This window comes from Esox lucius, chromosome 13, assembly GCF_011004845.1.
Source record: "Esox lucius isolate fEsoLuc1 chromosome 13, fEsoLuc1.pri, whole genome shotgun sequence".
Taxonomy (NCBI): Eukaryota; Metazoa; Chordata; class Actinopteri; order Esociformes; family Esocidae; genus Esox; species Esox lucius.
Genome location: NC_047581.1, coordinates 37,517,075 through 37,535,778, shown reverse-complemented (window position 1 = coordinate 37,535,778; position 18,704 = coordinate 37,517,075). Strand labels below are relative to the sequence as shown.

Sequence of the window (18,704 nt, the reverse complement as noted above, 5' to 3'; positions counted from 1 at the left end):
CTCCTCAAGGAGCCTTGCTAGATGCAGGAGAGTCAAAGCAGATCTTGACATATTTTTTGGAACTAAGGAAGAAACCTAGAGAGGAACCGGATTCTGCCAGTCTTCCTCTGACTGTGCCGAGTGAAGGTTATAATGCAGCTATTCACAGGGATTAAATTGGGATTTGGGAAGTGGGGGAGCCCTACTTTCTACATTTCTGTTGTATCTAAAATATTAAACTGCTGGCCAATGGAATTACGGGAGCTCAGCTCTGCCAGGTCTCATTTCAGCCATATGTGCTGGAGGTCAGCTCCTGCTGGCTCCTGCCGAATTTAACCATTGGCAGTTCAGCAAGGCAGAAAATTACACCATTGTGCCATTTAGGTGCCTTTCTACAAAATATTTAAAAAATATGTAAATTGACCCCATCGCATAACAAAATTTTTTAACATTTACACCTTTAACCTTTTAAGTGTCCTCAAGAAACTGGAAATGTTCTACTACTAACATGTCAAACTTTGGAGCCAGAAAAGGTATACGTCAAATTTGTAGATCACATTATGGATGCAAGGCCTGAACATCAATGACATCAACATGATCTTATAAACATATTTTGAGACTACACATGTTCATTTAAAAATAAGAAAAATTATGTAAGTTTAATAAGCATGTAGTGAGGGGGAAACATATTAGCATTGCCAAAGGAATGGTACGGTTAAAGGCATGTTGTAAGTACTATTTCTATTATTATTATTATTAGCTATTTACAAGTTGTAATTTTTTTTTTTAAGTATTAATGACAATTTCAGTTACAATGAATGACGTTTCATAGTGACATTTGTTGTGATGTCAGTTTGAGTCGTCAGGTAAACCTGCACTGATTTGTACAAATATAATTTTTTCTCCGACCGATTCCGACCTGCTCACTAGCGAACTTTACTAGGTCCACCAATGATGACGTCATGCCAAGAGATGATTTGGAAGATGGGACTTGATTGTGTTTCTGGTGTCTTGGTTCGTACGTAGCTAGAACAAAGAGTTTACGATAAATGTATCATGAATAAGAAATATACCAAATGTAATGGCCCTAACTACTCGTACAGCAAACTGAAAGGTAAGACTGTGTGATCATAATTTGCCAGCATTAAATAGCAACAACTTAACTAGCCTTGGCTATCTTAGCAAGCTCAGTTCTTGCCAGTTGCTGGTTAGAAAACGACTGTTCCTAGTTACTGTAACGTTACAATAAACGAAACTCTAGCTATATTACCAACTTAATAATTCAGCTAGCAAACTGAAATAAATAAACATTAATAGTTAGCTTGTTAATAGTCTTACACTAACTGACCTTAGAACAGAGGTAACCCTAACCCAGCTAAAACATCAGCTAGCTAGCTAGCTCTCTTTCTGTCTACCATAATGAGCTGGTAGACGTGGCTGCTTAATACTCACGGAAATAGCCAGCTTAGAGCCTGCTAGCCTAATTATTATAATTGTGTGTCATTCATAGATAGTACAGCACCATAAATTGCATGGCAAGCCTATCACTCGTCACGTCTCATTTCAGTCGATTTCAACAAATTGTAACATCTCTCATTCCTAACAGCCATGCCAGACTAAACAATTGTATATGAACATGTATATATTCAATTGGACAATTAACGATTTTTAAAAATTAAAATCATTGTTAATGTTAATATAACGTGCTAAGTTACCAAACAAAGCTTTGCCTTAGTTTGTTTTGCCTGTAAAAGTAACTCCCATAACATCTTTCCAAGCAGATGACTGTGATTCCACCGTGAGTTTCCAGGATTCCTGTAGTTCCAACATGCCACAGAAGGAGAAGCTGATGAAAAGTGCCCACTACATTGAGCTGGGAGGCAGCTATCAGTACTGGCCCGTGCTGGTTCCCCGTGGGATACGACTGTACACCTACGAACAGATCCCTGTGTTTCTGAGGGACAACCCATACATCACAGATGGATACAGAGCCTACCTCCCTTCAAGGCTCTGCATCAAAAGGTTGGTGGAGTGAAACATGGATTTTTGAAGGCAGTGTGCTCTGAACTCTAGCCTTCAAGCACCCCTCGTCCTCAGTGTAAATAATGATGAATATATAACTTTCTAATGTGCACTGCTCAGTACTAGAAAGCCTATTTTACTGAATAACTATACCCCAAGTACTCATACTTTACTGTATTACTATACCCAGAGTACTCCTACTTTACATATTTATTATTTTTACACTTTACACCTGTTTACCTTCTGTTGTCAGTTTATTCCATAGAGATAACTTAGAAATAAAGCGTTTTGGCATGGACACCGCCATTAAGGGCTTCCGTGGTTTTACATTGTCGGGAGTGATCATAAAAAAAAAAAATGCTTGTAAAAAATTATTATCCGATGCTAGAATGAGAGAGAAACAAACGTGATGTCTGCCCAAGTCTATGGTTCATCCTGCCCAATGAGACGTTGAATGTTTTGGTTTACTTCCTGTAGTGTTGTTCATCCTGTCCAATGAGACGTTGAATGTTTTGGTTTACTTCCTGTAGTGTTGTTCATCCTGTCCAATGAGACGTTGAGTGTTTTGGTTTACTTCCTGTAGTCTGTTCATCCTGTCCAATGAGACGGTGAATATCTGGAGCCACCTGCTGGGCTTCCTGTTGTTCTTCACCATGGGCATCTACGACATGGTGTCTGTGTTGCCCGGCACTGGGGCCTCCCGGGAGGACTACGTCATCTACTCCATAGGGCTCTTCTGCTTCCAGGTGGGTAGCTGCATTCAGTGTTCTCATCCTGTGTGTTCTGGGAGGAATCAAAGAAACACACCTCTCCTTTAAAGGGGGTATATAGAACCTGGCCAGCTGAACCAATCGGTACAACCCGGTTCATAACATGAGATTGGACAACGTCTACCTCTGCTATTCCTGTAGATGTTCTGGCCAAGTGAAGTCAAGCTGGATTGGCCCATGAAAGACGTAATGGAGTCTTAACAGTCACGCCCTGCTGAACTGTGCCGCCAATCAAATCAAAGCTCTGATTGGGGCTACAGTCCGTTTTGTTCGATGGGCTTTCCAGAGTACTGTGAAACATATTCCCGTCTTATTTGGCTTAGAAGCGTGTTGTGTCCTCTGTCCTGTGTGTGTGTGTGTGGTCAGAAGGATTGTGTATTTATGGAGTGGTGTTGTCTCTGTCCTGTGTGTGTGTGGTCAGAAGGATTGTGTATTTATGGAGTGGTGTTGTCTCTGTCCAGCTCTGTCTGCTGTGTTCAGTGGGCTTCCACCTGTTCTGCTGTCACCGCTCAGAGAAGACCGGTCGACGCTGGATGGCATTGGACTACGCTGGCATCTTCATTGGAACACTGGGCTGCTATGTACCAGGAGTGTTTCACGCATTTTACTGCAACAACGTACGTAAACATAATGCTGCTGTAAACGTAGGAGTTCATGTTTCAGGTCTCATTACAACCACAGCGGTGCCAGACAGACCACCCGAGGTAAAAACCTCCCGTGAGAGAGCAGGACGGAACTGCTTATTTTAACATGGTTGAAGAGTCTTATCTCAGTAGAGTTCTCTCTTAAATATTAAAGTAACATGTTACCAGCCGAACTAACACATTTTCGTAGGTGTTTCCTTTAGATGATGTTTGAAAGAAAATAGAAATAGTGTTGTTGAGGAGTGCAGGTCAAACTAGTTGAGAAAAAAAAAATCTGAAATGCAAAACTGTATGCTGGATCTACAAATAGGATTCAGCCAGCTTATGCCTGGTCCTGCCCGCCTTGCTGGGTTCTACCCATGATTCTCTGGCCGTCTACTGGAAACAGCTTGTAGCGAATCTTGGGTTGTTGAAACAAGACAGGTTTGCAGAGTACATCAACATATAAAGCACATTATGCTTGTTCTGTATGAACATCAAGTGACTGAGTCCAAGAAGACATCAGTCCAAAGTTCAAGTTCAAAAGGCTTATTTGTCATTTCCAACAAGTTATGGCAATGAAATGCTTGGTTTTCCTACTCCGACAGTGTAGTTTAAAGTTAAAAAGTATATAATATATATATAATATAGAAATAAGAAGATAACACAAACTATCAATAATAACACTATACAAAAAAACACGCATCAATAATAATAATAACTATACAACTGTACAACCGTAGTGCAAATTAAAAGTGACAGGTGTGCATGATATGATTGGCAGATGAGCATGATATAAAGTGACATGTGTGCATGGACTATGGGAGGAAGGGAATCTATTGAAGCCTGCTTTTTTTATCACTATTTTATCACTCTGACCCTTAGAAAGAGAGAATTAAATGTTATCACTTGATGATAAAGCAATTATTACCGGTAAAATAATAGAGGAGTTGTATTTAATTTGCTGCACTGTGATGAATGAAAACAACCCCAGCCTCTGCGCGTGTCGTTTCCCAGTCCTTCTCCCACTCCCTGCCTCTGTTCCGGGGCTTCTTCCTGAAGGTCTGTCATAGTTTTGGCGCCGACGCCAGGTTACTTGGTTTCCCCGCATAATGGAAGTGCTGGGTTATTGTGCCCTGAGAATGCGGCTGAAATCTGCTCCAGTCAGAACCAGATGGCTGCGTTCACGGAGCGGTCCATCAATCCTGTTAACCACCATATGACATTCACACATAGGGGAGCCAGATCTCCGTTCTCCTCTGCCTGCCAAGACTGGGGCTCCTCCACTTTGGGTGACTACTCAATCTTCCCCCTCTGCCAAGTGAGGGAAAAGGGCTTGCTTTCAACAACTACATATATTTATATTTAGTAGTGTAACTCAAATGTAATAAAGTCAGGTTGTAATTTTGTGGAAATGTTTAAGTGGAACAGAGATGATTTGGCCATATGCATGAAGTGTATATTCCAGTAGGGCTAAATTATGCTCATTTGTGTGTGGGCATTTTCTTCATAGTGAAAATTAATTCACTGTGAAAACTGGAATTCCACCCAAATTGGCAAGCAAGGGTGTGTCTGAATAAATGCCCTGAAAAAGTACAGAAAGTACAAAGTGTCCTAAAATGTTTGTTTTGCCTTAAAACATTTGTCTTTTGAGAAACATGTAGGCCTACTGAGGCTAGTTAAGAGCTACAACACAGTTCATGTTTGTGTGTGCGCGATTGTCAATCTGATTGCATTATCAATGGACAGTGATGTATCTGTTCTTTTCTTTCCTCAGTACTGGCGTCAGGTATATCTGGTAACGGTTCTAGCCATGATCCTGGCCGTCTTCTTCGCCCAGATCCACCCCCACTACCTCAGCAAGCAGTGGCAGCATCTTCGCTCCGTCATGTTCTGCAGTGTGGCGGGCTACAGCGTCATCCCGACCTTACACTGGGTCTGGCTGAATGGGGGGTTCTCCTCAGAACTCGTCCAGGTCCGTTTTACCCCACTGCCGGTGGTGGGGCGGTGGTCTCTCCACTGATTGGGCCTCGTCCGGGCTACACACGAGGCACGCTGAAGAATCTTCATCCATTTGCATCTTCTCTATAAGTGATGGTTATTCTTGTCTTTCTCTCCAGGCTTTTATTCCTCGTGTCCTGGGAATGTATGCGATCGCTGCATTGGCCTTTGTCTTCTACGTCTCAAAGGTTCCTGAACGATATTTCCCAGGTAATCCTGGGAGTCGAGATGTTTCCCCTTACATTCATCCTTGGTTATTATAGCGTATTATAATCCCCACATGGCTTTGTGACTGTATGGGCACTTTTTGACAACTGTTTCAGGTAAAAAGGGCATCATGAATACCATGGATGAACGTATTTCCCCATAATGCTTACTGGGTGTGTCGTCCTCAGGTCAGCTGAACTATTTGGGCTCCAGCCACCAGGTTTGGCACGTCCTGTTGGTTTTGATGTTCTACTGGTGGCACCGGTCTGCCCTCCTGATCTTGGACTACCGCCACACCCATCCCTGCCCAGACCTCCACATGCACACCTAGGACCCCTGCCCAGACCTCCACATGCACACCTAGGACCCCTGCCCAGACCTCCACGTGCACACCTGGGACCCCTGCCCAGACCTCCACGTGCACACCTAGGACCCCTGCCCAGACCTCCACGTGCACACCTGGGACCCCTGCCCAGACCTCCACGTGCACACCTGGGACCCCTGCCCAGACCTCCACGTGCACACCTAGGACCCCTGCCCAGACCTCCACGTGCACACCTGGGACCCCTGCCCAGACCTCCACGTGCACACCTAGGACCCCTGCCCAGACCTCCACGTGCACACCTGGGACCCCTGCCCAGACCTCCACATGCACCTAGGACCCCTGCCCAGACCTCCACGTGCACACCTGGGACCCCTGCCCAGACCTCCACGTGCACACCTGGGACCCCTGCCCAGACCTCCACGTGCACACCTGGGACCCCTGCCCAGACCTCCACGTCCACACCTGGGACCCCTGCCCAGACCTCCACGTGCACACCTGGGACCCCTGCCCAGACCTCCACGTGCACACCTAGGACCCCTGCCCAGACCTCCACGTGCACACCTGGGACCCCTGCTGCATGGACCCAGCCATGTCTGGAGACAGGTCATCTTCTGGTTCAATGGTCCGTGATGTAAGCCTAGCAGGGTCTGCTTGACCTGCGTTGAGGTCCGCCCCCCGGGAGGCGCTATACAACGCCTCATGCCATCATGCCTCAGCCCAACTACTGCTCCACAACCCCATGGCCCAGAAGGAGCCAGGCGAAACTACTTAGAGGGCTGCTTGGTCCTGAGGCAGACAGACTCAGAATGAGGGTCTGTTGACTGAATGTCTGTTCCGTACCAGAGACCAACGCCTCACAGAGCACTGCTGCCGGTAACATCGTAGCACGGCCACCACTTTTTCAATTGCGCTGATGATGCTATGAGAGCGACTGCAGACTATTGATGCGATAATGTCACTAGACATTATGATAATGTCAAATGGTCATCGAGCTGCTGATCAGTTTTCTATCAGCACCGATGACTCACCTCTGTCAAGGCAGCTACAGCTGAATCCACCTAGGCCCTCCTGTTCTTCTACAGCTGAACCCACCTAGGCCCTCGTGTTCTTCTACAGCTGAACCCACCTAGGCCCTCGTGTTCTTCTACAGCTGAATCCACCTAGGCCCTCCTGTTCTTCTACAGCTGAACCCACCTAGGCCCTCGTGTTCTTCTACAGCTGAATCCACCTAGGCCCTCCTGTTCTTCTACAGCTGAACCCACTTAGGCCCTCCTGTTCTTCTACAGCTGAACCCACTTAGGCCCTCCTGTTCTTCTACAGCTGAATCCACCTAGGCCCTTGTGTTCTTCTACAGCTGAACCCACCTAGGCCCTTGTGTTCTTCTACAGCTGAACCCACTTAGGCCCTCCTGTTCTTCTACAGCTGAACCCACTTAGACCCTCCTGTTCTTCTACAGCTGAATCCACCTAGGCCCTCCTGTTCTTCTACAGCTGAACCCACCTAGGCCCTCGTGTTCTTCTACAGCTGAATCCACCTAGGCCCTCCTGTTCTTCTACAGCTGAACCCACTTAGGCCCTCGTGTTCTTCTACAGCTGAACCCACTTAGGCCCTCCTGTTCTTCTACAGCTGAACCCATCAAAACACTCCTGTTATTTAGTCTATGGGAACTTTTGTCTCATGACACAAACCTGGAATGTGTTAAGTATGTTTGTACATTCTGTAAAAGGAATGTCGTCGTGCTAACTGACCAGTTAGGAAAACTATATGGTTGTGTGTCGGGAACGCCATCAGCATTGCCAGTAACTTTTAAGTCACTCAATTCTTCTGACCACATTAACATACTGCAGTCAGTTCAAGTACGATTTTGGGGAAACACGCCTTCAGTACAAACCCTTCCATAATGTAGAAAACATTGAATTGAACTAATACCTTTACTGTTAATCAGGATGAGGTTTTGTTTAAAAAAAAATAATCTTAGCAGTATTTTGTAAGCAATCTTACACTAAGGTGTCCTTTAGTGTCTGTCCTGTTCCTACTCCAGGCAGATTCACATGCTATTGCCCATGTCTGTAATAAAGAGAAATGTATTTTGGACTGTAGCAGTATTTATTGGTTGGTGCAGCAGCAGACAAGGTACTATGTGAAACACTACACAATGTGGATTAGATAGTTTGCATATGAACCTTGGTTATGAGAGCTTGTATTGGCTGGACGGCTGACCTATTTAAATGACCGGTTGAAGGTCAGATACGTTATTGTTGAATGTTCTTGTTTTTTTAACTGGAATTGAGCTCAGAATGAACCTCTAGCTGTTTGTCCAGTTTTATTCTGATTTGTATTTGAGGTTAGACACAGGTTGCGCTAAAAGAGAATTCACTCTGTCCGGTATTGTAGCTAAAGACTTAGTGTTTATCCAGACTGCAGTTACACTGCACAAAGTATCAAGAATTACATTTTCTATTGGACTGGTTTTATTGTGATGAGAGACTGCTGGGATTTAGTTTAGGTACATTTCACCTACAGCTCAACACAGGGTCTGTCTGCCCTAACCAAGACCACATCTGTGCTCAGTTTCTAGAACACTCTGATAAAAAAACAAACATGTAGAATAAGGAATCACACCTGCTCTTTTTATTTATTTTCTGTAAGTGTTGTGTGCTTTTTCTTTACTATCTTTTCTTTTTAAACCTGCTAGGGTTATGTGCAATGACAATGTTAAATATTGAGTCTCTTGTAATCTTGAAGATGTCTAAGGAACGCTAATGCTTCTCTGATTTTGTATGATAATAAATTTGACGTTGCTGTGATGTCCAGTATTTAGAAACGCTACCTTTCAGGTCTTCTCTTTTTGCAGTACGTTTATTTAATGCCTGGGCTCTGCACACGGGTCTGGGCCTGAATTTACAAGGTGTCAGAAGACCGGGTCAGTTGTTAATTAACAAGATCATGTGGACAGTTGGGTACTTGATCCTGGATCAGCACTAACAACAGGCCTTGGTCCAAACCATTTTGTAGCTGCTTCATGAATTTCTACTTGTCTTTTGTAAGTTCCCTTTTAATACTCAAACTTGGGTTATGAATAAAACATTCTGCCATAGAGAAGGAAAATGTGTGCTAATATGCCAAATGACCACACACATATGAATCCAACTTTTTATTGCATTATTAAACAGCAGTATAGCATGATAAATACAACCAAACAAGATAAACCGTGAAAAAAGTTGATGAAAACGTACAACTCAAATGGGCTCCATAGGCTTCGGTGAAAAAGGCAGCTACCAGCTTTCAAAGTGAACGTGTCAATGGGAGGGGTCTTTGTGTAACATTGGATTCATAAATCCCATAATTAACAGAAAATGAAAGAGTTTACGCTGAAAGTGCATTAATTCAAACAAGTTAGACATGACCTGATTCCAATAGACTAACTGTACTTGGTTCCAGGAGGTTTCTGTAGGCACTCCAATGGATCAATACATGGCTTAGATAACTGACACAGAATGGTAGTAGAGTCTCAAGGTGGAAGATATACATAAGATTCATTATCGCCAGGTAGAATAATCAGTGGTGTATTTCCCCGGGCAAAAAAGAAATGGGTTGACGTAAAAATAAATTCACTGACACGGATTTAAGGCTAAACTATTCAGAAATAATGAAATAAACCGAACAGAAAATCCCTTTCATTCTAGTATTCAATAATATACCGTAATAAAAAAATCTACAAAAAACAAATCACTGTGTCTACTGTAAGTAAAAATATGCATAGAAAAAGGTGTAAATTGGGTAAAATAATAAAGTGGTAAAGGCCTACTCTGAAACAACACTCCACTGACAAAAGGGCAAAGTTAGCCATTTAATTAGCTAATGTTTCCAGAGATACTGTGCAGCAGGGCGAAGCCACGCCCATATAAGGCTTTATGGTGCTAAATCAATATATTGGTAGATTATGAAGGAGGCCACAATCTATACAAAAACTTTTTTTTTTTTTTTTTTTGCAGCAACTCAAGCGGCGGAACACTGAGCGAGCTTCTTGTATGTCACAGTACGATCTTAAGTAAAACCGGATCAATCTCCATAACTCTTACTTTGAAGTATTTTGAAAACACGCATTGTGATTGCAGCACAAAAGGCTTGTTAGCAAACCAGCACAGCCGAAAGGAAATGCTTACAGAATTGGAAATAAATCACCTATACTGCGACACATCTATGTTGGGCGTTTGTTACTCCCAATGTCCAGTTGTTAATTTATTAGAAGTGTAAATGTGTTTGTGCCGGGAAGACTAGCGAGACATTCATTGTTTGGAGGGGAACGGTGCCGCTCCGAAAGGGTCCAGCTCCAGTGTCTGAGGTAGCTGCTGCGGAGTCTCAGGGTGGACCACCAGCTCAGTGAAGGGCACCGCCCCAAAGTCATCTGTGATGTTCCCCTCCCCAAGGGCACCGTGCAGAGAGCAAGTCCGAGGCCTGACATTGGCCGAGGCCATTTCCGCCTTCCCGTCCCCTACAAAACCCTGGTACTGGCCTTGGTTGAGACGGCTACCATCTTGAGGACCGAAGGGTTTGGCACCGAAGGGATCCAAGATGGTGTCGACCTCGACGGTGAGGGAGGGCAAGGAAACTCCCTTGTCTTTGTTGGTGTCAGCCATCACTACGCTGCAGACGCTGATGTTTTCCTTGGAGTCTGAGGTGCTGAGGAACTCATTGGAGCTTTGCGAGTCCCTCCTGCCAACTTTCTTGTGTCGGCGGACACGCTCCGGTGTACGGAAGCTGGGCTTGTTGCTCCTGCGCGCGCTGGTGGGTGTGCTTTGGTGGCGCTTGCCATGGCTGCCACCGCTGGTGCCGCCAGAGAGCTTCCGCTGACGTGAGGATAACTTCTGGAGGCTGCGCTGCTTCAGCCGTTGCTGCTGGGGGCTTGGCGAATCTTCGAAGGCCTGATGGAAGATGTCTTCGGCACTCCTGGTGGTGGTTGGTGGTGGTGCCATCGGACCGGGCTGGAAGGGTGAGAAGCCAAATGGGTCAATGCTTTCGGGGGAAACCGGCGGAGTCTGACCTGTTGGGACGTCACTGCTGACGGACTTGCTGGATCTGGAGAGGTTACGGCTGAAAGGAGCTTTGGTGAAGACGTCAAACTCCTCTGCGGCCTGGCTTGGTTGACTGGCCACAAGCTCCTGGCTCACCTGTCTGAAGGGAGCCGCGGAGAAGATGTCTGCGCTTTCTGCCTGAGCTGACACGGGTGGAATGAAGGGCACAGCACCAAACACGTCTGCACCAAACACGTCCACAATGTCGCACCGAGGGGGAGCTCGGATAGACCTGACACCTGGTGACTCAGGGGGTGTAATTGTGATAAGAGTGTCCTCTGACTCCCGTCTCTGACTTCCTTTGTGGAAGGTCGTTGCCGCATCTGCCGGCGCTGCTTTTAACCTCATGGAATGTTCTCCCTCGACCTTCCTGGGCTCGTCGTCCGAGTCGGAGCTGTGCTTCCCGTACTCCTCCTCAGCCTCGTCTTCCGACTCCATGAGCAGAGGTCTCTGTCCCAGCATCTCAGTTTCTTCCACATCGTCCAGTTCGTTGAAGAACTCTCCGTGCTCGTGATCTCCTCCGTCCTCCTCCGGTTCATCTTCCTCTTCACTGCTCTTAGGGGACGGAGGATCTGACTCAAAGTCACTGTCTGATTCGTCACCCCCTGGTTTGCGAGTTGTTTGCAAACCGCCAGAAGAAGAGTTTCTTGTCCTGCTGGGTTTGTGCTCTTTTGCCACCGGAGGCTCTGTCTCCACAACTGGCTGGCCCATAGGAACAGGAGCTGTGGCTGGAACACTGAGCTCTTCAGTGGGCTGATCCCTCATACTAGAACCTGTTGGATTGAAGCATTGAATTTTAGTTTCTAATGATCTGTGAAATGCCAATATATGATTACCAGTAATCAAATACACACAGTATATATTAAAAGGGGCATGTTGAATGTTTGCATTGAAATTAAAGAACATGTACGATATACATTTGCGGTTTTAGTTTCAATTCTGTTTCAGTTGCATGAGAAATAATCTACATTTAACATGTTTTATTGTTAATACCTGGAACCTTCATTCCGGCATAAACCTACTTTCAATTCAAGTGTAAGAGAATGTCAGATTAAAGTAATTTAAATGTTGAAGCCTATGTTTAAAAAAACTACACAGATGGACGATGATTTAATACAATAAGGGTTTCAGGATCACAATGAAAAATAGCAAAGTATATGGGGGTGGAACTGGGAGTAGAATTTAAACATTATCTTCTTTTTTTTCGAGTCACGTAGCAATGCTTGTTATTAGGGTGGCCCTGTGCAAGTCTTGGCTTCTGTAATTTAGAACGGATCACTGGACCAGAAGCCTACCTCCTGTTGCTGCAACTGATGGACAAGTATACCTCATGGACAGGACGCTAGACAATGCTTCATAGCTCATCCAAATTCTCTAATATCACAATGATGTAGTATTAGTCAAATCTGGATTAACTGACTGCTCCATTTAGGAATCCTCTGAGGTAACCTTGGTGACGTCTCAGGATGATGAGAAAACAAATCCCAACTGTCTTTTTTATGCATTGCATTGGAGCAGAAGGCACAGCAGAGGAGAATTGGAGAATCTCATATGGTGCAAAACCTGCTCTTTTTTCAAAAAGCCCTATTTTTACCCCACTGAGAACAGGGGGCTTAGTAGCATCAGAAAGAAAACTGGTTGTTTCATTGGTTACGCCTTTACAAAAAATCTAACTCCATTTAGGATTCCCACAGAATACAATGTGCATAACATTAAGACGCTTTTGTTAAGCAATTATTATATTTCTCATTTCGGATTACAACATTTGCAATCCTTGAATGCCAATTACTCTATTTCACACAATCAAGGCCTAATAAACAAATGTCTGAGAATTAAAAATGGGTAGCAGCAGTATAGCATTAACAGTTCCAAATTAGTCATTAAATAGATAGAAGGACATTAGGATGCCCTGTCCTTGCTGTGCAGGCAGAAAAGTCTGTTAATGAGAAATTCTCCAAACTGGCAAGGGCATAAGAGACTCGATAAAACAATGTCCATTGTTCTGTTCAACAGAAATGAAAAAAGGCAATAGTGAAAAAAAAGGGTCTTAAACTGTTAGATTATTTATTGTCTATAAAATAAGAAATAACTGATAATCTATGCGTAATTTAACCTTCTTTTATAAATCCATCCTTTTTGTAAAAACTGGTTCTTTTAAGGTCTATGTTAATCACAGTATCACAGTAATGGATGATGTAGATCCTTCTGTCTGTTAGGACTGAACTCACTATATTACACAAAGATGTCTTTAATCTATGAAGATTTGAACCTGGAGAGCAACAATCTGCTGATGTTCCCTCTGTGGATATGTGAGGATTGTGAGGATGTCCAAAGACAGACCTAGTTAAAAGGGGCAGTGAGAACAATGTTGTACATTAATATAATAAGCGTGCTGTTAGGGTCTAGGTTAAAGAACCCCTGCATGGTACAGACCTTTTCCAAAACTGGAACATCATGTTGTATAATGCTTTGCATGTGTTATCCTCTGGTCTGAAATGTTTGTACTTTTAAACTACAATTCATACCTCAAGAAAATAAATTGAATTAGGTGTGTCTTGACATGTTCTGAGAATGGGTGACAGACCAACACAGTCACGGTAACGAGGCCATTCTGTTGCCACGACCACACGGCCTTCTGCTGGATTTCTGAAGACCTTTTATTATGAGTCTTGCAGCAAATATCCTCACAAATAACTCTAAGACATGTTGCCAGACCTATTTGTCAGGCATGGCAAACTCTGGAAATGTGTTCTGGCTCTACACAGTGACCTGTCTTGTCTTTTTTTGCAAGCCATCGCATGTGATAATAATTGGTGCCCAAGGGCATTTCACATGGCTGTTTGAGGAGCTTTTTCAATGAAGAATATCTGTTTTCTGTTTTACATCACCGTCGCTTCACATACGCAGAGTTCACCCGGGCAGCTGATTTCTGCTGATCATTACACAAATCACATCAGATCTTTTCACCTCACACATATGACAAAACATTGAATCATTTCACCAAAAATCTGATGCATGACAAAGAAAATGTAATGTAATTGAGGTTCCTGTCTAAAAGGCACAATGTATTTTCTCTAATTACAGGGCACATAAGTCTCAACATAACTCCCAGACAAATGGATAAATAAAACCCAAAAGGACTCCTCTATGGCTCTATGCCAGCTTCTACTTACACAGCTCTCATCCAGAGTACAGTAATAACCGGAGGAATCGTTTTTGTATTTATTCAAGAACCAACTACAGAATACTGCTTTATCCATTCAAGAACCAACAGGAGAACACAGCTTTACACATTCAAAAACCAACAAGAAAACACTCTAGGATCACCCAAACACCTCCTGCTAAGCTCTCCTGCTGTGCCTTGTAATAAAACGTTGTCTCATTATCTACGGACTGATCCTAGATCTGCCCCGCTACTCTAGATAAGTTATGATCACCAGGGTCAGATGATATGAACTCGGAAAGGACCAATCAATCATTGGCTGCTTAGCAAACTCTAACGATGTTAGTCCCAACAACCTACCAGAGGAAATAAGACTAATCAACATTGATTGATGATTCTTAATATTCATCCCACGGTCTGTTTCCATCGAGTATAAAGGACTGCCAAGACAGGAGAATCCCATGATCAAATGTGTTTCTTCTAGCCTGTTACCCATCCTACTTAATACACATTAAATCTTAAACATTATATTCTGTAAGTGGTTGAACAAACTGTTGAAACACTTTGACATCACCAGTAAAATGTAAAATACTTTTCATTGCATCTTTGATAATGCTAATGACCTTTCCTGTGCCCTTGAAAAACTAGATTTAATTCAGTACATCAGATACATAATTTCGTTCTGTATCATATCAAGGCTGGAGAAAAGAAAATGCATGTCCCATTGCAATACTGTTGGGAGGCGGTAGAGGGAGACAGAGGTGAGGAGGGACAGGGAGGAGGTAGAGGGAGACAGAGGTGAGGAGGACAGGGAGGTGGTAGAGGGAGACAGAGATGAGGAGGACAGGGAGGAGGTAGAGGGAGACAGAGGTGTGGAGGACAGGGAGGAGGTAGAGGGAGACAGAGGTGTGGAGGACAGGGAGGAGGTAGAGGGAGACAGAGGTGAGGAGGACAGGGAGGAGGTAGAGGGAGACAGATGAGGAGGACAGGGAGGAGGTAGAGGGAGACAGAGATGAGGAGGACAGGGAGGAGGTAGAGGGAGACAGAGATGAGGAGGACAGGGAGGAGGTAGAGGGAGACAGAGATGAGGAGGACAGGGAGGAGGTAGAGGGAGACAGATGAGGAGGGACAGGGAGGTGGTAGAGGGAGACAGAGGTGAGGAGGACAGGGAGGTGGTAGAGGGAGACAGAGGTGAGGAGGACAGGGAGGAGGTAGAGGGAGACAGAGGTGAGGAGGACAGGGAGGAGGTAGAGGGAGACAGAGATGAGGAGGACAGGGAGGAGGTAGAGGGAGACAGATGAGGAGGACAGGGAGGAGGTAGAGGGAGACAGATGAGGAGGACAGGGAGGAGGTAGAGGGAGATAGAGGTGAGGAGGACAGGGAGGAGGTAGAGGGAGACAGATGAGGAGGACAGGGAGGAGGTAGAGGGAGACAGAGATGAGGACACGGAGAAAGCTGGGAGAACATTGAGGAAGAATAAGAATTTACTGAAATCTTATGTTTTAAAGTAAATAATTTAAATAAATTTAACCCACACAAATGCATATTCACAAATATAGTATGTAATGAGGTGAATTTCAGTGAAAAGGCCACCACTATGACAGGCTGGTTGGGGCAGAGGCGAACACTTACAGCCAAGCATAAATAAGATGGTATCCAGGACACTTACATATGCCAGCCATTAGACCTACAATAGCCACAATATAGAAACTAAATATGGATTTACAATAGATTCCATCCTTCCCAAGCATGTTTGTCACTCAGGTTTCCTTGAGGAGCTGCGTGATGCTGCTGATGACTCTTCTGATTTGACATCTTTTCAAAAAGCAAAGAACTGTCTGTGTAAAACAGTTAACAACTGTCTGTGTAAAACAGTTAACAACTGTCTGTGTAAAACAGTTAACAACTGTCTGTGTAAAACAGTTAACAACTGTCTGTGTAAAACAGTTAACAACTGTCTGTGTAAAACAGTTAACAACTGTCTGTGTAAAACAGTTAACAACTGTCTGTGTAAAACAGTTAACAACTGTCTGTGTAAAACAGTTAACAACTGTCTGTGTAAAACAGTTAACAACTGTCTGTGTAAAACAGTTAACAACTGTCAACATCCAATCATATTGTTTCATGTCACTATCAAAGAGCCTCAATGTGACCTGCTGCTTGTCATACAGATGGGAAAACTATGCACCAAGACAGCCATGTTAACCTGAGACGGACCGTGTACCCGTGGCCAGATAATACCGGAAAGCCAGACCGTAACTGGGAACTCAACTATTAAAAAGAGCCATCATAACAAAACGAACCCCAAAAAATTTATATTGCTTTGGAATAATGTTTTTATTTATCATCAAGCATTTTTATAAAAAAAAACACAACGTATTATACAAGATCATTTACATAATTTAGTTTGATGAAAAACATTCAATACAACTCATACTTTCCTTTCACAGATGAGACCACTGCTGTAGGACAACAGAACCAAGACCCTGCTTCACAACAGTGAGGACATTCTTATAGTAACTTATGTGTTAGATATTTCACAAGAACAAAAAGTAAAAAGATGTGTTTTCAAGAAAATATAATAACGTAATGGATGTTTCACCACAGTAACATAACGGTAATAAACTAGCAAGTGAAACCAATGTACCAAACCATAAAGAATTAACATTTAAAAAATGAACAATATAATATGTAGAAGTTAACACAACATATTCAAAACTATTTTTAAATGCTGTTTGCTCAGTTCTAAACCATCCATAAACCTTTCAATATAAATTCCTTTTGTCCACTAAGATCAGCGCAATAAATGGCTCGCGTCATCGTTTGACTTTTATTTACTTCAAAAAAAAAAAAAATATTACAAAAAATAACTAGTAAATAAACATTTCCAAGATTATGGCTGTCGAATAAGAAATCTGTCCACCAATACACTGGTCTCTGAGTATGGCTGTCTTGAGTAACAAAATGGAATAAAATAATAGAAATCAAAGTGCACAAGTATTTCCTTGAATAGACAAGACAACAGAGCTGAAATGTAACAATGACAGTGGGTATTGAGGAATCCAGCCGTGGTCCCTTCATGGCTCCAACTCACCATTGAAAAGTCAAACAATAACATGAAGGCGTTATGAATGTAAGAAGTCCTTGTTATAGCCCAATGTACATTAAAAAGAAAAATCTAAAGAAAAACCCTACATTAGGCACAGATGAGCAATTCCATGGAGCCTCCTGGCTTGATACTACAGGGCCCAACTCATATAGCCTGAAAACTAACACTGTCATCCAAGTATAGACGCACCATAATGATCAACTGGAATGGTGAGTAGAGACAAAGTTCAAAGAAAAAGCATTTAAGAACTGGTGTCACATTTGTCAATATCCCCAAAAAGTCCTTCAGTCCTTCAACTTGCCGACAGTAAAGGAAAACACAACAATCAACCCGGCAAGATGAACCATCTGTGGCACATTATCTGAAGGGCAAAATGTGGCTGTTCGAAAATATTCACTACATTTTGTCACACCAGCCTAAATTACCATTACCTTTCTCTTTTCTACAATAAACATCCTAGCTATGACTCAGTGGTCAAGTCCTTTCAAACAAACAGTTTGGTTTTGGTTTTCCCTTAGCTAGGTCATTTTACCTTAAACTACAAAGTTATATTAAGTTAGTAAGACATGAGTTATATATTTCTATTTTGATATACATACTATCTGACTAAGAGTTAGTGATAACTGTAACTTATTGCAATTTAAGTAACAAAAGTCATTGGGAATTGCCCTGTCATAGTATTCCAATCAACATTGTCAGTAATCTGGTTTAATAAGGGCATAGGAAACTGTTTTATTAAAAACAGAACCTACCATTTTGCAACCATAACAAAAGTATATATACTTTAATGTAACTAACGGCTCATTACCAGTTCACATTGACAGAGCAGGAACTGACTCATTGGTACAGATCTTATTGCTGACACCAATGTAGTGGTCAAAGTAGCTAAATACATGAAATACTGCAGTGTTACCAGATACATTCACATTATGAACAACTGTAAGCAAATTAATCTAAACAAAAAAAAAAAAGCGATGAAGTAAATTATTCAAAGACATTTTAGTTCAGCTAATCATATTTGGGGTGGGTGGTAGCTAGAACAGACCTGTGTAATAAAGTGCACAGCCAAAACCAATACGAAAAGTCGGTAAATCTGTAAAGAGTAAACTTGTATCAGGCATGTCGAAGCTTGTGAGATTCAAGGCTGTGGTCAAACGAGGCAAAAATTCCACGTTTTCAGTTTTGACAACTGCAACGGCGGTTAGCTGACTGAGTTAAATTCCCAGTTAGCCGAAGCTGCTCAATCACCGCCCGTTTCTGAGTGTTCACCCATCACGTAGCCTGACTCCCGCTTTTATACACTAGCCTTTATAGCCTCTTACAACCTGCCAAGTGTTAGAAGTAAATAATCCCAAATTCATCAGGCCATTCAGTAAAAAAAAAAAGAAAGAACTACATTTGGAATATAGCTAGCTAAATATAGTAAACAT

General features: G+C 43.0%; 2 protein-coding genes across 3 annotated transcripts in view; one reads left to right on the top strand and one right to left on the bottom strand.

Annotated features, from left to right (window-relative positions):
* The first annotated feature begins 921 nt into the window (after positions 1 to 921).
* Positions 922 to 8,734, top strand: paqr3a (progestin and adipoQ receptor family member IIIa). 2 transcript variants are annotated; one of them, XM_013136945.4, is made up of 7 exons: positions 922 to 1,093; positions 1,758 to 2,001; positions 2,585 to 2,747; positions 3,233 to 3,388; positions 5,172 to 5,369; positions 5,515 to 5,605; positions 5,791 to 8,734. In XM_013136945.4, exons 1-7 carry the CDS (start codon positions 1,036 to 1,038, stop codon positions 5,931 to 5,933), a joined length of 1,053 nt encoding a protein of 350 aa, XP_012992399.1. In that variant the 5' UTR covers positions 922 to 1,035; the 3' UTR covers positions 5,934 to 8,734. The 2 variants fall into 2 exon arrangements, with proteins under 2 accessions (XP_012992399.1, XP_012992400.1); XM_013136946.4 differs by having other exon boundaries at positions 923 to 1,093; positions 1,761 to 2,001.
* Positions 8,735 to 9,068: 334 nt separating this feature from the next.
* The window catches only part of bmp2k (BMP2 inducible kinase), a 50,439-nt gene continuing 40,803 nt past the window's right edge, over positions 9,069 to 18,704 (bottom strand). Inside the window, exon 16 of the mRNA XM_034296700.1 lies at positions 9,069 to 11,775. Within this exon, the coding sequence (XP_034152591.1) occupies positions 10,217 to 11,775 (1,559 nt within the window). The 3' untranslated portion in view covers positions 9,069 to 10,216. The remainder of the gene's footprint in view (positions 11,776 to 18,704) is intronic.

Bases quoted from the DNA above. Each gene is read 5' to 3' on its own strand.
- paqr3a (XM_013136945.4), top strand. From the start codon at position 1,036: ATGAATAAGAAATATACCAAATGTAATGGCCCTAACTACTCGTACAGC. The intron at 1,094-1,757 runs GTAAGACTGTGT...CATCTTTCCAAG, and splicing joins CTCGTACAGCAAACTGAAAG to CAGATGACTGTGATTCCACC. The intron at 2,748-3,232 runs GTGGGTAGCTGC...GTCTCTGTCCAG, and splicing joins TAGGGCTCTTCTGCTTCCAG to CTCTGTCTGCTGTGTTCAGT.